The sequence below is a fragment of the Numenius arquata genome, chromosome 11, assembly GCF_964106895.1.
Source record: "Numenius arquata chromosome 11, bNumArq3.hap1.1, whole genome shotgun sequence".
Lineage (NCBI taxonomy): Eukaryota > Metazoa > Chordata > Aves > Charadriiformes > Scolopacidae > Numenius > Numenius arquata.
The window spans coordinates 29,177,058-29,196,519 of NC_133586.1; the positions used below are offsets into that span (position 1 = coordinate 29,177,058).

At 38.8% G+C, this 19,462-nt stretch overlaps 1 protein-coding gene across 1 annotated transcript in view; it reads left to right on the plus strand.

The window, feature by feature from the left end:
• Positions 1-19,462, plus strand: part of SLIT3 (slit guidance ligand 3) — a 519,985-nt gene that overhangs the window by 377,091 nt on the left and 123,432 nt on the right. The window contains exons 13-14 of the mRNA XM_074156582.1: positions 3,011-3,154; positions 5,783-5,946. Coding sequence (XP_074012683.1) covers positions 3,011-3,154; positions 5,783-5,946 — 308 coding nt within the window. The remainder of the gene's footprint in view (positions 1-3,010; positions 3,155-5,782; positions 5,947-19,462) is intronic.

Genomic DNA, 19,462 nt, shown 5'->3' on the forward strand with positions numbered 1-19,462 from the left:
CCAACAAATATATTCCTATATTGGAATATATATATATATTTGGAATATAGGAATATATATATCCTATTTGGAATAGGTCATTCAAAATTTCATGCCAGGAAAACTTGTCATATTGTTAATTCTAATTTCCAGCATTGGATTTATTCATGTTTTACTGAAAATAATCAGAGAATGAATTCAAATCCTGTGTATTCACTGCAGCTGTGGGTCAGCTTTGCTCTGAGCGTTTATGAAGTGGGATCGATGATAATTAGACTTCAAGCCCACTCTTCACGGAGGAGTGAATAGCACCTGCACAACGCAGCTCTGCTGTGCGTGCACTTCTCAAGCATCACAAAAAGACATGCAAGGTTGTCCACATATACAAATACAACTGTAGTTCAGTTGTAAATTCTCTTATTACTGAGATCATTTTCATTTTTGCTTTATGCTTTGTTACAAGTACTGCTTGCAACATAAAATACTACTATAATATTAGAAGAAAAAATAACATCTAGCAAAATAAATCGAAGTACATTCTTGCTTTCAGTTTTCTTCCTCTGCAACTAAGGTACCAAGCTTCTGTCATGGAACAACCAATCTAAGCTAATGAGCATTACCTAAAAACAGTGTGGGACCAGCGCACAAGGACAGGGTGTGTAAACCAAAGGATTTGTAATACTTAAGTGCGTGTCTGGGGATATTGTTCAAAACTCGGTAGCTGATTCTGACTTCTAATAACTTGTTAACCTGTTCTTTATGGAAAAGATAATGTACAAGCTTGAAAGAGAAATGCATGATAATCATCATAATGCATGAGGACCGAGAAGGAATGAAGGTTGCTTTGGCTTGAACATACGAATGGCTATAAGAAGCAAGTAGTAAGAGATGACATTGCTGTTTGCTGTTGGAGTGAAATCTCAGAAGTTGAGTGCATAGGAGGAACTGTTCCTGTAGCCTAATATGAAAATTACCCAGTTACTTCTGGTGGAGTTAGTAGGACTGTGGATTAGGTGTCACATAACTATCAGTCACAAAAATACAGATTCCAGAAGGGTCGTACTAATACTGCTTATGATTTCATAAAATTATTTTAGCTATTAGTTCATGCAAAAAAGGTAACCTCATTTATCCATCATGTCCTTCTAAGTCACTTTCTCTTATCTAATGTCAAACTTTGTTTCCCACAACATATAAAGAAGAAAATTCATGTAAATTGATACTGACTTTTATGTAGGCTTGAAAGGTGGGTTGTGCTCTGATGCCCCCTCATTCCAAAGCTCTGCATTCCTGTTCTTCTTGAGAAGAAGACTGTACTGAAGTATTCATCCATCTTCTATGTATCACAATTACTGTAGCCATTCACTGCAGTAACAAGGCTCTCCCAACACAACAGTAGGATCAGAGACCTGTAATGAGTGTACAATGTTCCAAAGGTTTCAGCAATAGAAAAGCAGGGTGCTATGCAGAGGAAGCATCTTCTGAAGTTATTTTTTGGAGCAAAAGAAAAGCATCATGTGCAGCTAAGAAGCAGGCTGTTCTTCCCTGATAGGTTGCCCTGTTGTCTGTGGTGGTGTATGTGCAGTTTGTGAAAAATGGAAGCTCCCTCTGCTGTGAGAGGTGTGTTTGAGTTGGTATATTTGCTTGCTGAGGAATGGAGGATGTCTTTTCCTTTTTACCTATAAACACATTTGTCGTCTCAGTTAGTATTAGTGTTGAGCCACAATGTTGCAATATTAAGTCCTTCAAACTCATTGACCAAGTAGCAAGCATTTTGTGACCAACAGGACTGAGTTAAGGGCATATATTTCTTGCAACCTACCATTTTTCTCAGGCTGATAGAAGTGAAAAGATGTAGATTCTGGCTTTTGTAAGCAGAATAGGTCATTTCCTGCCTATTTTTATCCTAAGATTTCTTCTGAAATACCACATATGCAGATGACAATGACAGTTTGATTGTACTCATGTTTGGTTGTCTCAGAAGGAGGAAATCCAGCTTGTTGGGATTGTATGTGCTTGTTATACATGACAGAACTCTGGGTAGATAATCTAAGAGAACCTAAACGAGTACTGTCCAAGATTTTCTGGCTGAACTGATTAGTTCTGCCAACTGGCTGCTGTGTAGCTGTGCAAAATATATATTTTAAAAAGGGATGTAAATTGCCTTTGTGCTGCTTTTCCACAACTGCACAGGAATCTGGCGTAACTGGAATGGAGTAGGTTCCTAGAACTGTAGGACAATGGAGGTTGGAAGGGAACTCAGGTGATCACTAGCCAATGAGACTGGAGAACCCTTGCTCAAAGCAGAGCCACCTTATAGATCAGAGCAGGTTGCTCATGGCCTTATTAATTGTCATCGATATCATCACCTCCAACGATGGAGATGGCACAACTACTCTGAACAACCTGGTGCACTGCTTTACTGTCTTTAGGTATGAAGTGAGCTTGCCTTTCAGTAAGTTTTAGTCCAGGCCCTACAGTTCTCTCTTCTTGTCTCTGAGGAGAATCGCGTTTTCATTCCTTCCATGATCAAATTAACCCTGCACTGCTTATCAAAAGATGTCAGACTTCCAGAATTGCAGTTAGACTGAAGACAGCTGTTGGTAAAGAAAATGGAAAAAAAGGATTCTTCTCATTGTGGACTTTGTGTATGAATGTGTGCATGGAATAGCAAGGTCGGGAGTATTTGCCATTTCTATGTATATTAAGCTGAAGGCTTCTTTAAATATTTGTGTTGAATTTTGAACAAATTGGGGGTAAGGGGAACTGGGAATACAAAAAAAAAATAATCTTTTAAGTATTTTAAGATAGCTAGTGCTGGTGTACGTCTGTATATTCCCCAGCTATGAGATCACTAATTTCGACTGGTTTTTTTCACCTTTTTAATGTAACAGGCAAATGAAGACCTTTAAATGTGGGTTAGCTATGGTGACTGGGCTAATATTTTTTTTAGATTTAACCCCAAAGTTCAGTCTATCTTTATTTGATTATTACAAGATTAATGAATTATAAACCTTTCCTCTGTTTTCAGGCTTCTCAATGCCAATAAGATCAACTGCCTGAGGGTAAACACGTTCCAAGGTCTGCATAATCTCAAACTGCTATCTCTTTATGACAACAAACTGCAGACCATCAGCAAGGGGCTCTTTGCACCTCTCCGATCGATCCAGACTCTGTGAGTATGCAGGCGTGTCATAAATGACAGCTCTCTCTTTTCCCCCCCCAAAGATGTTGCCTGTCTTTGCAAAGGCAAAATGTCTGACATGAAGACAATTTGGAAGAGACCCCAAGGTAGTAGCCTTTCCTTTTCTGACAGAAATAAAAGGAGAAAGAAAAAGAAGTGTTGCATAAATTCAGCACAGCCAGCTATTGATGCAGCCTGCCTGTAGTGACATAAATGTCATAAGTGCATTAAGCTTCCAGAGTAATTCATTCATACTGTTTGTTGGGAAGATAATACTTAAATTTTACTCTGTACAATATATGAACAGCAGATTCTGTTAAAAGCATTGCCTAACAGTTTTTAATGAACTAGTGAGTTGGCATCTCTCCTTACTGGATCTGAGTCCTACTGTACAGTTTGTGACTTCTGAAATGATATTTCAGCTGACATTCCACTTAAGGGAAGTGATACATTGTATTATTTGACCCATTATGAAAATTCACTAAACATTTTCTGAGAGTCTTTGAGTTGGAGGCATTAGGAGAAGAGGGATCAGAAAATTGGAAAGAAAAGTATAGAAATGACTTGATATTTTACAGAAGGTTTCATCCTAAGGCTGTGAGTAGTAAGATAATAAGGTAAATAGTACTCCTTCAGAGCTGGAGTTGGCAGCCTGATACAAGTGAAAAACAAGGAAGAACTCCCTCACTCAATATTGTGTATGTGTGTTTATATATATTCGTGTGGGCATATATAAATATAAGGCTCTGAGTGTTTATGTAGTATGTAAGTATATGTATACACACATACTGGAATATATATGCACATTATATATGCATATACATATACATACTATAGTACTGGAAATGTATGTATACACACGCACATATATGTTTTACTACTGGAAATGCATTGTCCAAATTAGTTTTGCAAATGTTTTAATTCATACAAAAATAGAGATGATTTCTGCAGCAGGGTGCGTGCTACGTCCTCAGGCAGCCATAAGCACAACCTTAATTCCCAGCAGATATCTGGCCAGTATGTATTGCTGCAAACCATTAAGACATTAAAATAATCACGTACAGATGCCCCAACCCCCCCTATCCTGCCTCCCCACCTCTACTGTGCTTTCTTCTGCTGCAACATGCTATGTATGTACATAGATATGTAAACAAGGGCGACAGAGAAGGTTCATTTACAGAGGTATGTAAGATTTGTCAAGTTAAACAACAGATAAACATCCCTTAAGGTATTAAAATTTCTCCTTGGTTTCCATGGGGTTTTATTGGCACTCCTAGTGGCTTAGAATGGACTTGTTGCTCCACTCCGAAATACTTTTTCATTAAATGTTTTAATTCATTCTCCCACTTTTAGTACTCCAAGTGATTGCCATTTTCTGCCTTTTTTTTTAGAGCTACAAAATCAGTCCCATATCCTGTCTGTATATGCTTGTTTGTTCTTTGAACCTTTCACATCAGGAATGGCTCAACTACAATAGTAATCTTCAGTTTCTTCAGGCGCTTTCTGCTGTGTATGATTTCGCTTCCAACTCCTTTGACAGCCCTTGCCCTGTTGTATTCTATACTTATTCTGTTAAGTGACAGTTCATAAATATAACTACAAACAGAAAAGAAACGAAGTTTCTACAGGTGGAAAGAACCACAGTAACAGAGCAGAGTTCTTGTGAAGTTACAACTTTACACCTCTGTCCAAACCAAATTTAAACATCTGTCTTTTTTTCAAACTGTCTTTGCAATTATTGGAAAGCCGTGTCCTGCTCCCTGGGAAGTTAGAGGGACTGGTGCAAGTTAACAGAGATCAGAATCGGGCTCTGAGACAGACCTGACAAACTCTCCTGATATAGTGCTCAACTTTGTCAAGCAGAATGAATCAGAACAGTGGCAGAGAAAAGCTGTTTCTTTCTAAGATCCTCCAGCAGATTTCTATTAACAATGTCTAAATATCCAGTTAAAATCAGTGCTATAATACCTATTTCCAATTGTGTGGGAAATATGTTGTGCAAATTCTGGTGAAGGATAGATAGTTCTACCTTGCATAAACAGTTAACTCTCAAAAGTAAAAATTTTGGTCAGGAAAAAATACATATAAGGGGAATACTATTACACATGATGAGTGTATGCAAATATCAATTTCAGTCTTGAGAAAAGACCTCTGGATCACTTCTGGCTTTGCCCATGGATCCAAGGCACTTTACCAATTCACATTTTGATCCTGAGGAAACTGAACTTGCCAATAAAATTTCTTTTAAACCAGGATACAAAACGATCTTCAGGTCATGTGCATCTAAAAAGGTGCATTTCTCTCAAAAGGCAGCGTATCGAGCTCTCGGGAGAAAACACTGGACTTTGTAGACAGGAGGTGTGTGTCCTTTAAAGCAGGCTTTGCTATCTTAATTTTTGTTTCCTCTGTGAAAGGACTTGCAGCAGGCTTAATGAGCTATGAAATGTGATAGCTCACAGAATTCTCCCATTCATGTGCAGCTCTGTGTGGTTTCCGCCAGGCCTGGGTTTTTGGAAGCTTATTCAATTACTCTACTCTTCAGGTTTGCGTTTGTGAAAAACAGTGATGGAGTACAGTGTCACAGGTCACTTCTGATTAAACATCCCATCCTTCTCGCAGACATTTAGCTCAGAATCCATTTGTGTGCGACTGCCATTTGAAGTGGCTGGCTGATTACCTGCAGGATAATCCGATAGAAACCAGCGGCGCTCGATGCAGCAATCCGCGTCGCCTTGCCAACAAACGAATCAGCCAGATCAAGAGCAAGAAGTTCCGCTGCTCAGGTAATTCATTTATCCAGGCTGTACTGCACTTTCAATTCAGAAATAAGCAGGTCCAGAGAGCCTACTAATCAAATCTGCAGGACAGTGTTTGCTATAATGGATATTATGGAGCATCTTTTAAAATTAAATTTGGAAAATTCAGTTAGTTCTCCAGAAAGCCAATTACCTTATGGATTAAAAAAAAAAAAAGGAAAAAAGAAAAAAAGAAAAAAAAAGGGGGGGCAGCCTATAGCTGCCTTCTGTGTGTCTCTTTAAAACAAAGAAAAGAAAAAAACAGAAAAGCTTATGATACTTAATTTTAAAGAATTACTAGGTTATAAAATGTCAAGATGTATATGCATACATGTGGCAAATGTCTTATTTTGAAGGGGTGGAAGGTGGCTGGATCGTCATTTGTATTCAAGCAGAACTCTTACTGACCTTAATGAGAGCTGAGCTCAAGTAAGTTCTCAGACCTAAAAGGCTGAGAACAGTAGGACTGAGTTTTTTATACAGCAGGCATTTCTGACCTAGGATGTGAGTGAAGCGGGAGGGTGAGGGGATGGCATCGGTTCACATACTTCCATAGATTATTTTTTTTTATATATCCACAAGTAACATGCACTAATTCAACTAAAATTGCCATCCAAGTTGGTAAGATTTATGGGTTTACTAGGTTTTGAATCAAAACTTTCATCATAGTTCAGGCAAAGATTTTGTGTTGTGAGCTAGATGGAAAAATGTTTCCACCTGAAAATAACCTCTGAAGTAACATAAACATCTTTTTCTCAACCCTATCCATTCTTTATTTATGGTCCAGCTGTTAGTAAAAGGACATTTATTGCCTTATACAGCACAACTACGTAGACTGCTTCTTCACATGTTTTCTCTATTGGTTAGATGTATTTTAGATTACTGCATTTTTGTATACTGCAAAAACAAGCAGGTTTCAGTGAGCAAATCTGTTAGTGTGTACTGAGAAGAAAAATGACTTTTACTGGTGGAGTACTTTGCAGTGTTTCCTATAAAAATTACCATGGCTTTTGTCTTTTTCCTCTGGAAAACAAACAAACAAACAAAAAAAAACTACAACAAAATCCTGATTAATTGTGTTCCTGGTGGTAAAAGATTAATGACTCTAGATGGGGATGCAGCATGAAACTGAATGGCAGCAGCCCAAAACAATCCGTTGTGCTTTGTGTATCTCTGTGAGCAATGTGCTGAGCTAAACCTTCTCTTTATGGGGAAAATAAAATAAAGATAACTTCATTTGCAGTCCGGTTTTCTTGGGCACGCTTGTTAAAGTCTTCAATCACTTGTGACTCAAGCCACAAAATTTATAACCAGAACTGAAATTATGACATACTTTTATCTAGGTTTTTGGATTGTGTCCATCATAGTAACAAGATAATTAGTCAGTAATATTCATATTTAAAGAAAGTGGAAATGAAAATGCAAATGCATAAATATAATTTAGAAAGGCAAGTAGACTGCAGAAACAGATCAGTTTAAATCTGTGCCCAATTTGCCATTGTTATTTACTTCTGCTTCTGTTAGTAGGGTAGAGAAATTAATGTTATGTATGTGTGTGCATGCCTTGAACAATGGTACAGGCTATTGGATAAGGCAAACACCATCTGATATCGTTTATGAAAGGTCATAGCTAAGAGGAGCAACAATGCAGAATGCAGTACCTGGTGGTATTGAGAATAATATTTTGTGTGAGTTCTTATCTTGGAGGTCCTTTCATTGAGGCATTAGCCTGTTTTTTCCTTGGTCTCCAGTTCTATGAGTATATCAAAACCACATGGAAAAGGCATAAACCTGACTTATGAAGGAGGAGAGCAGGGATTGTACAGCTTCAGAACAAAGATTTCAGCTGGATGAAAACTAATTCTATTCAAAAGCTCAATAGAGAAGGTATCATTGCCTGTAGAGTTTCCAGATGGCAACGAGAAACATTGAACTCGACTCACTGTCTGCTCACATGAGACAGTGGGAACGTCTAATAGTTTAGAAGACTCTTAGTTTGTAAATCAATCCAGAGAACAGACATCCTTGGCACCTGTTCTGCTCAAGTTGTCCCTTTGAATCACGGCTGCTTCAGACTTGGCTTTTAGCAGGAATTTTCCATGTTTTCATTTTGAGGAATATGCTTCATCCCAGGATTTAACACAGCACATCTCTGTGCAGAAAAGTCCATGAGGTATGAATCTTCATCATTCAAAGTCAGACTGTTGAGCAGTGCTTTGTGTTATCCAGGGATGAGCCTGCACAATCCCACTGGGATGGCAGTGCTTAGTAACTTGTCAGTGTCCTTGCTGTCTGTTGGACTCTCCCTGTCTAGTTTTTACATCTTTTGCTCATTGTATGAGAAAAGAATTTTTATTTTAAATCCTTTTGTAGATATGCATCTCTCTTCTCAAAGGGTTCTTGTTTCAGGATCCTGACATTTTCATTTAGTTTGTTTAATACATTTAGTACATGTCAATGGTCAGAAAGATGGTTTTGTGGGGGAAAACACGGAGAATATGAGGGGTTGATCAAGGAAACAATGTGAGGGATTTTATCCTGACCTGGTCTTTGACTCTTGAGAAGGGATGAGGATGCGCAGAGAGCGTGAGCTCAGTGGGAGCAGAGGTACTCAGCCAGTGTCAGGATCACACCCATGAGTAGGTAAACTTAGGTGAACTTAACATTTTGACATCAGGGAAAGGACCAGTTCTGAAGTCATAAAATTCTGAGGTTGTCCTGAAATAATCTGTCTGTTTTCCACATTCATTTGGATTCTACAAAGTATCATGAAGGTGACTGTCATCAGTCTGGAATGGTAGAGGAATATCAAGAAGGTAATGTCAAGAGGACACGTTCAGAGATGCAGGTGGGCTAAGTAGAACTGTATTTGATTAATTCAATGAAACCATGAAGACAAAACCAAGGCAGCATAGTAAAAAATAAAAATACAATCTAGGAAACTTAGTTCCTTTAGTTGTTTCCTTCAGTTTTTATTCCAGGTCCCCACCATCCCTTTAAATAGTATTTAGCAAGAAGAACTTGCCTTCTTTTTTTAACTCACTATGGAGGCACTTTTCCCAGATGCTATTTCCTCCCTGAATCAAATGACTCAAGCTTTTACTGATAACGATGGAGCAACATCTGCAAAGGTTATGAGTGGCCATAGCAAGGAGATTCTGTGCAACAGGTAGATAATGTACACAATTCTTTTTAAAAGGAGAATTGGAAGCATCATAGCATGAAATGAAGGAACAGCAGGGAAAGGGGCATGTTTTTGCCTGGGGCTGAGAGACAGGCAAAGCTGTTGAATATACTATCAAATATGTTTAAGCCTCAGATTGCAATAGATACTATGTCTCATGTTTTTTTGCCTTCCATTTAAAGCAATGCACCAAAAAATAATAAACCTCCCCCTTGCTCCAGTCTCTCCCCACAGCTATAGAATCAGAGACTAAAAAAGGTTTTTCTTGAAAGAGAAATTAGAGGGACAGGCTGTGACTAATTCTTTCTCTCTTCTGTTTAGAAAAAGGAAATACTATCATTTTCAGTGGCAGCAGTAAAATTCTGATGATTCTTTTCTTTTTGGCTGCATCTGCCCACTGTGACCACCTAAGGATCTAATGGTACTTGCAAGCCTTAGGTCGCTGGAGGCTCCCATTCTTAGTAGGAATGGGGGGGGGGGGAAGAATAACAAAAATGTTCTGCCCAGTAGCATTTGATTAAGTTCACTACACAGCAGTTTTGTTTTCTGAAGCAGCACTGGGCTTTAGGAGGAAGGGAAATGAATCTATGAGCAGATTGTGTTGTCTCTGTGGTAGCTTATTGTCACTTCAAGAGTTGGCAGGATCCTTGGTTGCTGTGTGACACTGTGTATGAAATAGCTTTTGCAGAGAGCTGCCCTTGTATTCAGCTGTGTATCTTTTTTTCCCTGTGATATGTTTGCATTTTTTAGTATATTGTGTATTTCAAAAACAGGGAAAGTTCCACCTGCCGTACCAACATAAACCATTTCTGATAATGATCAAAGCCTGTGTATATCTATGAGCATCACATCACAAAAGCTTTTCATCTTCTAATTCTTAGAAATAAGTATCTTAGAAATAATTTTACTATTTGAAATACTATGAATTAAACCTGTCTTCCTGCTTCCTCTTGCATTGGGGCATACACTGTATATAACTTGATTTTAATTAGTTACTTCAGTTCCAGAGAGTGCTGTACAAATCAAAAGCTCTGGGAATAAGCGGAGGAGGACAATGAACCATCTGCCAGCACAATTCTCTCCTTTTTGGACACTGCTCCTTGTTAACCCAACCCAAATCAAAGTCAGTCTCTGTGGTATATGTGGATCCAGAGCTTGCATGTTTAGGGCTAGTGTCATTAGATAGCAATGTAGTTGCTGTTTGTTCACCCATAATTTTCAAAGGCATTTGTTAAAACCTCTTCTTACTTACTACAGTTTTCCTCCTAAATCTTTATATGTCTTTTCCAGTCTCTGTCTTCTTATATATTCACCTTTCTAGGGTTGCCTGTCTACTTTGGAACAAGAGTTCCTATTACATGTGATCACCTGAAATTTCCTTCTCTCTTCTCTGCGTTGTTTCAGCCTTAGAAGGTTAGAATGTCAATGATGGAGTGTTCCCAGTCAGGAGAACACGCTGCACATCAGGGCTTTTTGTCCAGTCCCTATGGCTGTTCACACATTTCCTGTCCCTTGGTCTACCTAGGTTATCCCCTTCTCTGCTCTTGGTGACATGTAAACAATATTTAAGCTCTTTGGGCTCTCAAAATGAAAGGTGCCATGTACTGTTACTCCTCAACCGGTGTCTAACAGTCATGAAAGGCAAGTGAATTTAATCCAGACCTTACATAATTGATCTTATTGAAACACTCTCCAGTTGTTCCTGTAATTTGCCCATCATTCTGATGACAACTTTGCCAATTTCTTCCATTTTTAGTAACCAAATAGTCATTTACAGACTGTGTATTCCTATTCCTGCCCTTAGCATTTTCTGTTTGATAAAAAGCACTGATATCCACCTGCTCTTGTCTGCCTTGTTACGGTGCTGCAGTGACATGTGCTCGGGGACTCTTGATTGTGCCTGCCCTTAGTGTGCTGGTCTCCAGCAACTCCTGCCTGAGCAGGCACCGAGCCCTGACGGCTTGTAGGTTTGTCCATGCTGGAGGTGACAGTGGTGGGGATTGGCAGCTCTGCACAGCACGCTCTAGGCCTGGTCACGTTTGTGGTAAGCCTGGTCTGAGGCCAAGCTCCAGCACTTTTTCTCACCAGGGCTTTTACTTGAGTAGAGTGAGGGAAAGGCATATGAAACATTGCCTGTGATCTGGACAACTGGAAAATTAACTGCATTCAGATTTCTTTCTGTGGGGCTTTTTCTATGTGCTTTATTTTGTTTTTATTCACTTAAATGCTGTGTGTTCTACTTTTTTTTTTTTTTCCCCCCGAAAGACACAAAGACTCAGCAAAAGTGCCTTCAGAAACTCTCTGAATATAGCAAAGCAGAGGATATGCGTTTGTTGTGCATAAGAAGAATTCTGTCTGAATGGAAGGCTGTTTAACAGCAACAAATCACCTGCAGATTAAATCCTAGACTGAATTCATAATTGTGAACCTAAAGTCTTCAGCATGCACTGTAACTGTGTATATTTGAGCTTTGGTTTGCATGAAATTCTTCAGAAGTTGAAGTCATTAGAGAACACAACGCGACTGCTATGACTAATAGTAATGGAGCTAAACTCCCTTGTACTGTAGAAATGTTTGTGTTGTAAAAGTAATTTGGCTGTACTGTATACTGACTATACCCCTCCTTTTTCTGTAAATCTTTGCTAGCAATTCAGATCTTTATGTTAATATTTGTGCCAGTTACTGTAACCCTTCATTAGCTCGTGATGAACACTGGTGAAGGTTTCCTGCACTGCAGTAGGGGGAAAGTGGGCAGAATGGAAACCATTTAACTCAAGGAAGCAGAAGCTTAGCATAGAGCAGGTGGGTCTGATTGGCAGAGACTGTGGTTCTTAATAAGAAAGGAAATCAACGTGTCCCAGTTAAAACATTTTTTTTCTAAGCCTGTGCCTCATTTTATTTTTAAGTTGAAGTAGTCTTCAAAAAACTTAAACATCTGAACTGCTTTGTTACCAGCCAACATCCTTATTTGCAATTACAGTAACGAGGCAATGAAAAGAGGGAGAATGAATATTGAGTCACAGATGCATCCATATCACTTAGGCATTCAAATAACACGGTTGTGCCAGATTCCCCATGTAGGTGGTGTACAGAGCTAGATAGATTCCTCACTTGAGATATGAGTTGTCCTCTGGAGGTGTCTTCATTAGCTATGGCAGAAAGCTGAGTGATTACTCTTGTAACTCAAAAACTAAGCTGGGATGAAGTTTGTTCTCTTCTCTCACATTGCCATTGCGTGTGTTGAGATTCAGCTGAGCAACACCTAGCAGAGATGCCAAGTTAGCACTTTTCTGTGGGTATAGCAGTCGCTTGTATAGGATAAAGAAAATAATTGGAGAGGCATTGGCATGAAGAGAGCAAGTCAGCTAAAACCAATGCAAGAACGTTTGAACCTGCTGTTGGACAATGAATTTTCATCTGACTATTCTGAGACTGCGGCTGCCTCCTGAGGTGTTACAGCTTGACGGGACAGTTAAAAATAGGGTCCTACGTACAAATCCTTAGCAAATTGCAGATGCAGTGACTGATAAACAGATCTTAGATTACAGGAGGTGAAGAGCACTAAGAGCAAACTATCCAATGTGGCTTGGATGTAGAGTATATCTAAAGGGTGGGGTTTTTCATGAAAACTGCCAAATATCTGGAGATATGATCATTCTTTTTTAATATTTTTTTTTTTTGCAAACACTTAAGCAAAATGATGTCATGTACATCCAAAGGCTTATGGAAATTTAAAAAAAAATTTAGTTTACAAGTTAGTGTGCTTTCCTGTTTATTTTCTATTCCATTTGTCAGAAAAAAAAAGTAAAATAGAGGAGGAGGCAGGTATGTTCCTGCACATATTTTGCAATAGTCTGCAACAAGCAGAAAGGCCAGAATGTGCCTGTGGATTATTTTGCCTCTCATGTATTCTGGGGACATAAATTAGCGTTTTGGCAGACTTTTCTGTGTGTGCTGGTACCTCTTGTTCATTGTAGTTGATGATTAGCTTAGGCAGTTATTGTAAGCGATGTTTAATTAGTGCAGCAGAGGAATAGAGACTTGTTCAAAATATTCTCTAGGGGTTTCTCAGGAAGATGTGTGCAGGGCTCTGACTGCATTTGTTTCCAGTAGAACTGAAAGAGTTCATTGACACTGAAATTACTGAATTTATTACAGATATTCCACATAATACTGAAAATCAGTATATAATATGAAAGTCTTTGGAAGATATGAACTGTTACTTCTCATTGTTTATCAGAGTACTGTGGATGAATTTCTTTGAAGAGCCCATGCCAGAATTGCTGCATTATTAAACCAGCGTAGGAACAGAGATACTGAACTCTGTATCCTTCTTTGCTAGAGCCATACAAAATTATTGGCAGGAATGCTAGCTATAGATATAATTTGTAAATAAATGACGTGTGGATTCCAGGTTATGCATACTTTGAATGAATCATGGAAGAAAATTAATGCCTCTTTGTGCCGTGTTGCATGAGTCACGAAAGAAAATTAATAATTTTTATATCAGTTAGGACTGTGGCTAGTTTGGCAGCTTGTGGGGATTGAAGGTTTATTGTGTCAGGTTCCCTTAAAAAGCTGCTTTAGTTTCTCTCTTAGGTTGTAAAGATAGACAGTAAATCAAATTGTTTTATTTTCATTGCTGTATTCAAACCTGCAGTATGAGGTGACTAAGTTAACATTGTACTTATTTTCTAGAGTTCCCAAGTAATTGTGTGTTGACTTTCTGCATAATAATGCTCGTTCATAACTCAGTGGTGAAGCAGAGCCCCTTGCTGTATTATCTGTCATCTCTGCTCAAGTGCTTGATTGTTCTCCATGTAGGCAATGAATAATCTGCTCGATGCTGACTTTGTTCTTTGGGCAGTGCAAACTCTTTACAAAGGAAGGTTGTATTTATTTGAAAAGCACAAGCGTTGACCTTCACTGTAGTCCAGCAGAATGTTCTGAGCAGTTGCAGAGCACAGCCACTTCCTGTCTCATTCCTGAAGCCTGCAAGAACATTTGAGATGTGACTTTCAAAAGCACTCTCCAGTGCCGTAGCTCTGCAGACATTAAAGTCAATGGGAGTTTTATTTCAGTGGGGAGCAGTCAAGCCAAAACTGAAGGTCCTACTTTATACATCAAAGTTGCAGGAATGAGTTACAAGAAGTAAAGTTGTTTGAAATAATCCAAGATGTTGGAAGGAGAGAGAATGCTTCTGTCAGCAAATGATGTACAAAACCCAACAAATGTTATGCCAAGAAACATAATAACAAAATACTCCTGTATGCCTTAATATGTCTGTAGTAGCACGTGTGCTACCTTGCTGTAAACTGCAGTTGAAATTAAAAGGAAAAAAGCAAAGCAGTGGTAATTACAGATTGTCACTGTAAGTGCCACCAGCATGAAAGGCCACTGGGAGCTGAAATCAGGCTCAAAGGGAGCTTGGGGAGCTTTTAATGCCAGAGCTTGGCCATCAGCTCAGAATCTACTGTTATTAATATGAGCTGTGGTATTTCTAAGATTGCATTTAAATAAATGGAGAAAACCAAAATGGCATTTATATTGAAAGGTGACACTAGGAGAGAGTAAGTAGCTAATAAAGACCAGGGTAGACTGAGCATTCAATATGTGGTGGAAGATGCACATCCTTCCTGGAAGGAGCTGTTTGCAGTCCTTTGGTAGTATTTTCTATCATGTTAGTTCTTTCTCTGAATTTGCCTGGGCTCTGTTCTTGTACAACTAACCCCGATTGTGCTCCAGGGTGTTCCTGCAGTTGTAGCGTAAAGGATGACCTCTTGTATCCAGCACCTTTTTGCATGGGTGGAGTGGAGAGCAGCTCTCCGTGAACCTTCAGCTTGTGCTTCTCCATGCTGCTTCCTCTCAACGCTCTTCTCTCTTTGGCGCTGCCTAACTCTGACTCTGGCTGTCCATGGGGTTTTCCTTTGTGCTTGATCTAACCATGTGGTAGAACAATACAAATTGAACATGGTTCTGTCAAGCACCATGGAAGGCTGCATACTCCCTGCCGCATGGCATGCTGGGATACTTCTGCTGTTTTCAGAAGCATCAAAAGGTGAGAGATTCCCCTTTTCTCACAGGAAAAATGAAAAAGGTGAAGTGTTGCTTAACCAGCCTCCGGGCACTGCAGGGGGGAGCCCTAGTGATGTTTGCAACAGACTTTCCAGAGGGCTTGCATGCAGAATAACCATTTCCAAGTAATTAATCTGTTTAATTGCTCTTACAATGAAGAAGTGAGGCATCCTGTTGATTAATATGATTCAAAGGTGATTCCAGCCATACCTACAGAGATGAAAAATCATTTTTGTCTTGTTACCTTATACGTAATATACGTACCCTATACATAATGATGTAAGCTACGTCTCTCTATTTGAGCTGTCCAGTGAGTCCTTCTACTTGAGGTACACTTTGGATGCTGCTTCTGTAACAAGCTGCCTGCTACTTAACGTGACTTTGGACCTGATCTGAGCAATCTTAATGTGTTGGCATTTCATTATGAAGAATTACACTGCAAAAAAACTGCAGAAGAGTCTGCAAAGCTTTATCTTTTATCTCTTGAAATGACACGGATAACATGGCCTGTATGAAAACAGTATTATCCAATAGTTACATAGCACAAAGCTGTCAGGATACCCAAATGGGCCATTTTAGCTTAGACAGCTTTGATAAGATCTTTGATGTACGTCTGCCTAACTTCCCCCACTATGTAAAGCAGAGATATTACACCTATTTATGAAGGACTTCAAGAGCCTCTTACAGAATTTTTCTTATATGGAAATACTGCCTCCTCTTGCACATTTGTTACATATCTGTTGTGGAGCCATCAGAAGGACACCCGAGATGCTTAAATTTTAGCTCTAACTACTGATAAGAATTAATACTGCCGATGTGAAATTATGACGAACAATGTACCTCCTTTTTTTCCTGAAAACCGATGAGAGTTGTGATCTAGCAGTTACATGAAGAAGTGACTGTTGGGATTCCTGGGGTTTTTGTCCAAGTTTTAGACTAAGTGATCTTTGTGATCACATTTTTGGTGCCAAATTTGAGGCAGCTGGATTCGTCTTTTCTAGAATGAACGTATCCGGTCGGTATTCAAGCCCCTGTTGAGACAGCTTGATTTTTTCCAGAACAGATCATCCAGCACTCCTTTCAAGTCCTTTGGGCAAAGCTAATTTTTAAAAACTGAAATCAGGTTTGCTAAAAACGCTTAAAAAAAAGAATAGGGCAAAAAGATATTTGTCTCTGTTGCTTTATTTCTCCATATGGGTATTAGAAAGGCACCTAAATTTTTTGAGCACTTGGAAACGTGGTGTTTCTTCATCTCAATACTGCTGTTTTGTAGAATGGCATGTGTGTTTGTTTAATGGTACTGAGGAATTGCAATGCCTCTGTACCTGATAGTGGCATCACATAGGTTGTGAAATGAAAATGTTATCAGAGTAACTGGCAATTCAGATAAACACAGTTGCCCTCAGTTAAACACAGGCCTTGCTGTTGCCTTGGCTACTTATTTTACAGCAAACTTAATTCCTTTTAGTTTTGGAAATAACTAGAATCTCCCAGGCCATGTTTTACATTCAGCCAAGCTTCACAGAGTTCTCAGCTACAGTGCACACACACTTGCAGGTATAATAAAATGACCAAATGGCTGGTCTGGAATAGTAAGATGAAGCCAAATGTTTCTTCTGTGCTTGTCGTGCATCTCTTTTCCATGGCTTTCCACAGGTGATTTTATAGTGTGCAAGAAGTACTACATGTATGTGATGATTAATTCTACTTCCTGAATCCTGTCATGTTCACTCGGAGCCCTGCAGAAGTGCACTAATAAAGCCCTGTGTGTAGAGATGGATATACACACTTAAATAGTTCTGCAAGCAGATGGCTGAGTATCACATTAGTATCCCAGATGGGAATATCTTCATCGAGCAGCCACCTGTCCAAGTGATCTCAAGGCTCAGGTCAAATAGCAAATTTTATCTAGTCTTTGGCAGGTGATTCCTGCTGTCTCACAGTCTAACAGATGACTGAGTACTTGCTGATCATATACATGCCATTGATTACTTTTGACTCAATGCTTACCAGGATAACTCTCATTTAAACTCATTTAGAATTAAAAAAAAAAGGAAAAGGGGGAAAAAAAAAAAAGAGAAAAAGAAAGAAAAGCGTGAAGGTGATGTATGCCCCTTCCTCTCCTGCTGAGCTGAGAGGGCCTTCCCCTCCTTCAAGCGTGGAGGCAATGGACTGATGCCCAGGCAAGATCAACTTGTTATAGCTGATGCAGTGTGGAAAGTTGTATGCCATCAAGAGAGTGAGACTGCTAAGTCAAAATGTGGTCAATATTCTTTATTTACTTTGAGAGAAAACCAGAAAGTGATTTTCACCCTCTACTGTTATAATATTCCTTTTGCTCCTTCATAAAGCTTTCCACTTACTTTCCCACGCTTCTTTTTTCTCATAGGAAGGTGAATCTTATATCCATCAGTAGACTAAAAAATATAATTAATAAATTTTCACACTGTGTAACTTCATGATGTTTGTGATTATTCTTTCAAAGAAAGCTTTTACAATGAAAATTAGAAGAGCTTCTTCAAGGGTTAATTTGGGGATTTCCAAGATGTTTTCTGATCAGTGAAACAATTTGGTGGGTTTTTCAAGGTGTACTGTATTGTAGCAGTTCTAATAAACTCTGATAACTGTTCATCTTTGGCATTATTTCCAAGCAATCATAAACAACCAAATGTACTGTCTTATAGGCCTAACAAAGAATGGCTGTATGTTCTTGTAATCAAGCCATAATATGTTCATCACTTGATATTTTAGCCTGACTACCAAGCCTGGAATGTTTAGGACTAGAAATCAGATCGGTTTTTTTGAAAGGAAATGATTGTGATGTGGAGAAAGTATTTTTATAATACTTTAAAGTGCCCAGTGGCCCTAATACTTTAAGTGCTGTGCTGTCAAACTGAAAAACAGTAGCGAAGTCTCACTTTAGATGTATAATTTACAATAAGCATGATAACCTGTGAAGTATTTAGCACCACAGAAGTGGTCATGTACAAAGTTGTATGTGATGTTTCTCATGATCTAGTTTGGAATTACAAAACTAAACCAAAGTGTGTCTGTGGAATCAAAATGTTAGATTGCCTGCAGAATTGCTTGCTTTCACTGCATCACAGTGTGGAGGTAGCGTGTAACATAAATTAAAATAACAGTGGGTTTTGGTGATTTCTTTTTTCTTTCAGAAAATATCACGTGGTCATAAAATGAGCAGTGGTGTATTTATCAGTGTGGGAAGGGGAAGCAGGTGATGAATGTCATCAAGTCACTAAAAAACAAATTTCAGCTCAGGTTTAAGTTTTTATTGATATTTTCTGGTTCTTAAAAACTGAACTTGCTCAGGTCATTCCTGAGAAAGCCTTGCAACTGACTTTTAAAATTCTGGAAAGTTAAAAAATACTTCTTGGTAGTTATGATCAGTGGGCATTACATAACATCCCTGAGACAATCCCGGTGCTTCCATTATGAAATATGAAGTGAGTGGGTCGGTATTGCACGGCAGGGTCTTGGCAACACTTTGCTTACATACACATTTATTAATACTCCTGGTTCCTTGAAACACAGAGATCAAGTTTCCAACCTGCTGTTATTAAAAAAGAAAAAAACAAATCTGAAAAGGACAGATTAGTTCACTGAGCCTAATTGCAAAAGCATTTCATTAGAACGGGTCAAAAACCTAGTCAAAGAGGTCTGGCAATCATGATATAATGGTACATTAGGGAGTGCTTCTCACTAGGTATGGTCTACCCGTTCCTTAATTAAAATGAAAATGATTTAAACTGCTATTGCTTTCCTTTGCTGTTTGTTTAACATAGTTAATAAAGGTATCTAATTGTTGGAAAGTTGACAAGGTTCTCTCATAAAAGATTGCTCTCAAAAATAACTCCAGTAGCTGAGGTCTAAAAATTTTGGGCTTTTTAATGACATCTTTAAAAATCCTTTGTCATTTGAATGTACCAAGAGAGCTCCTGCTTTCATGAGATCCCTTTTCCTTGTTGGCAGACTAAGTTCCAAATGGGAAAAAGTGACTTTGCTGGAGCTCATTTGAAGCAAAGTCCCAACAGCTAATTAGACGTGCTTCAAAAATACCTTAACAGGTAGGCTTGTTAGACAAGGAATTAATCTATCAAGGGAAGAGGGGAAAAACAGTGGCTAGTCTTGGGAGTAATTTGATAAATTGCTGAACAAAAATCTTTGGCAAGTATTAAAATTGTGTGCAGGAGCTGGGAGCTTACAGGAGGCGGTGTTGAGAAGAGA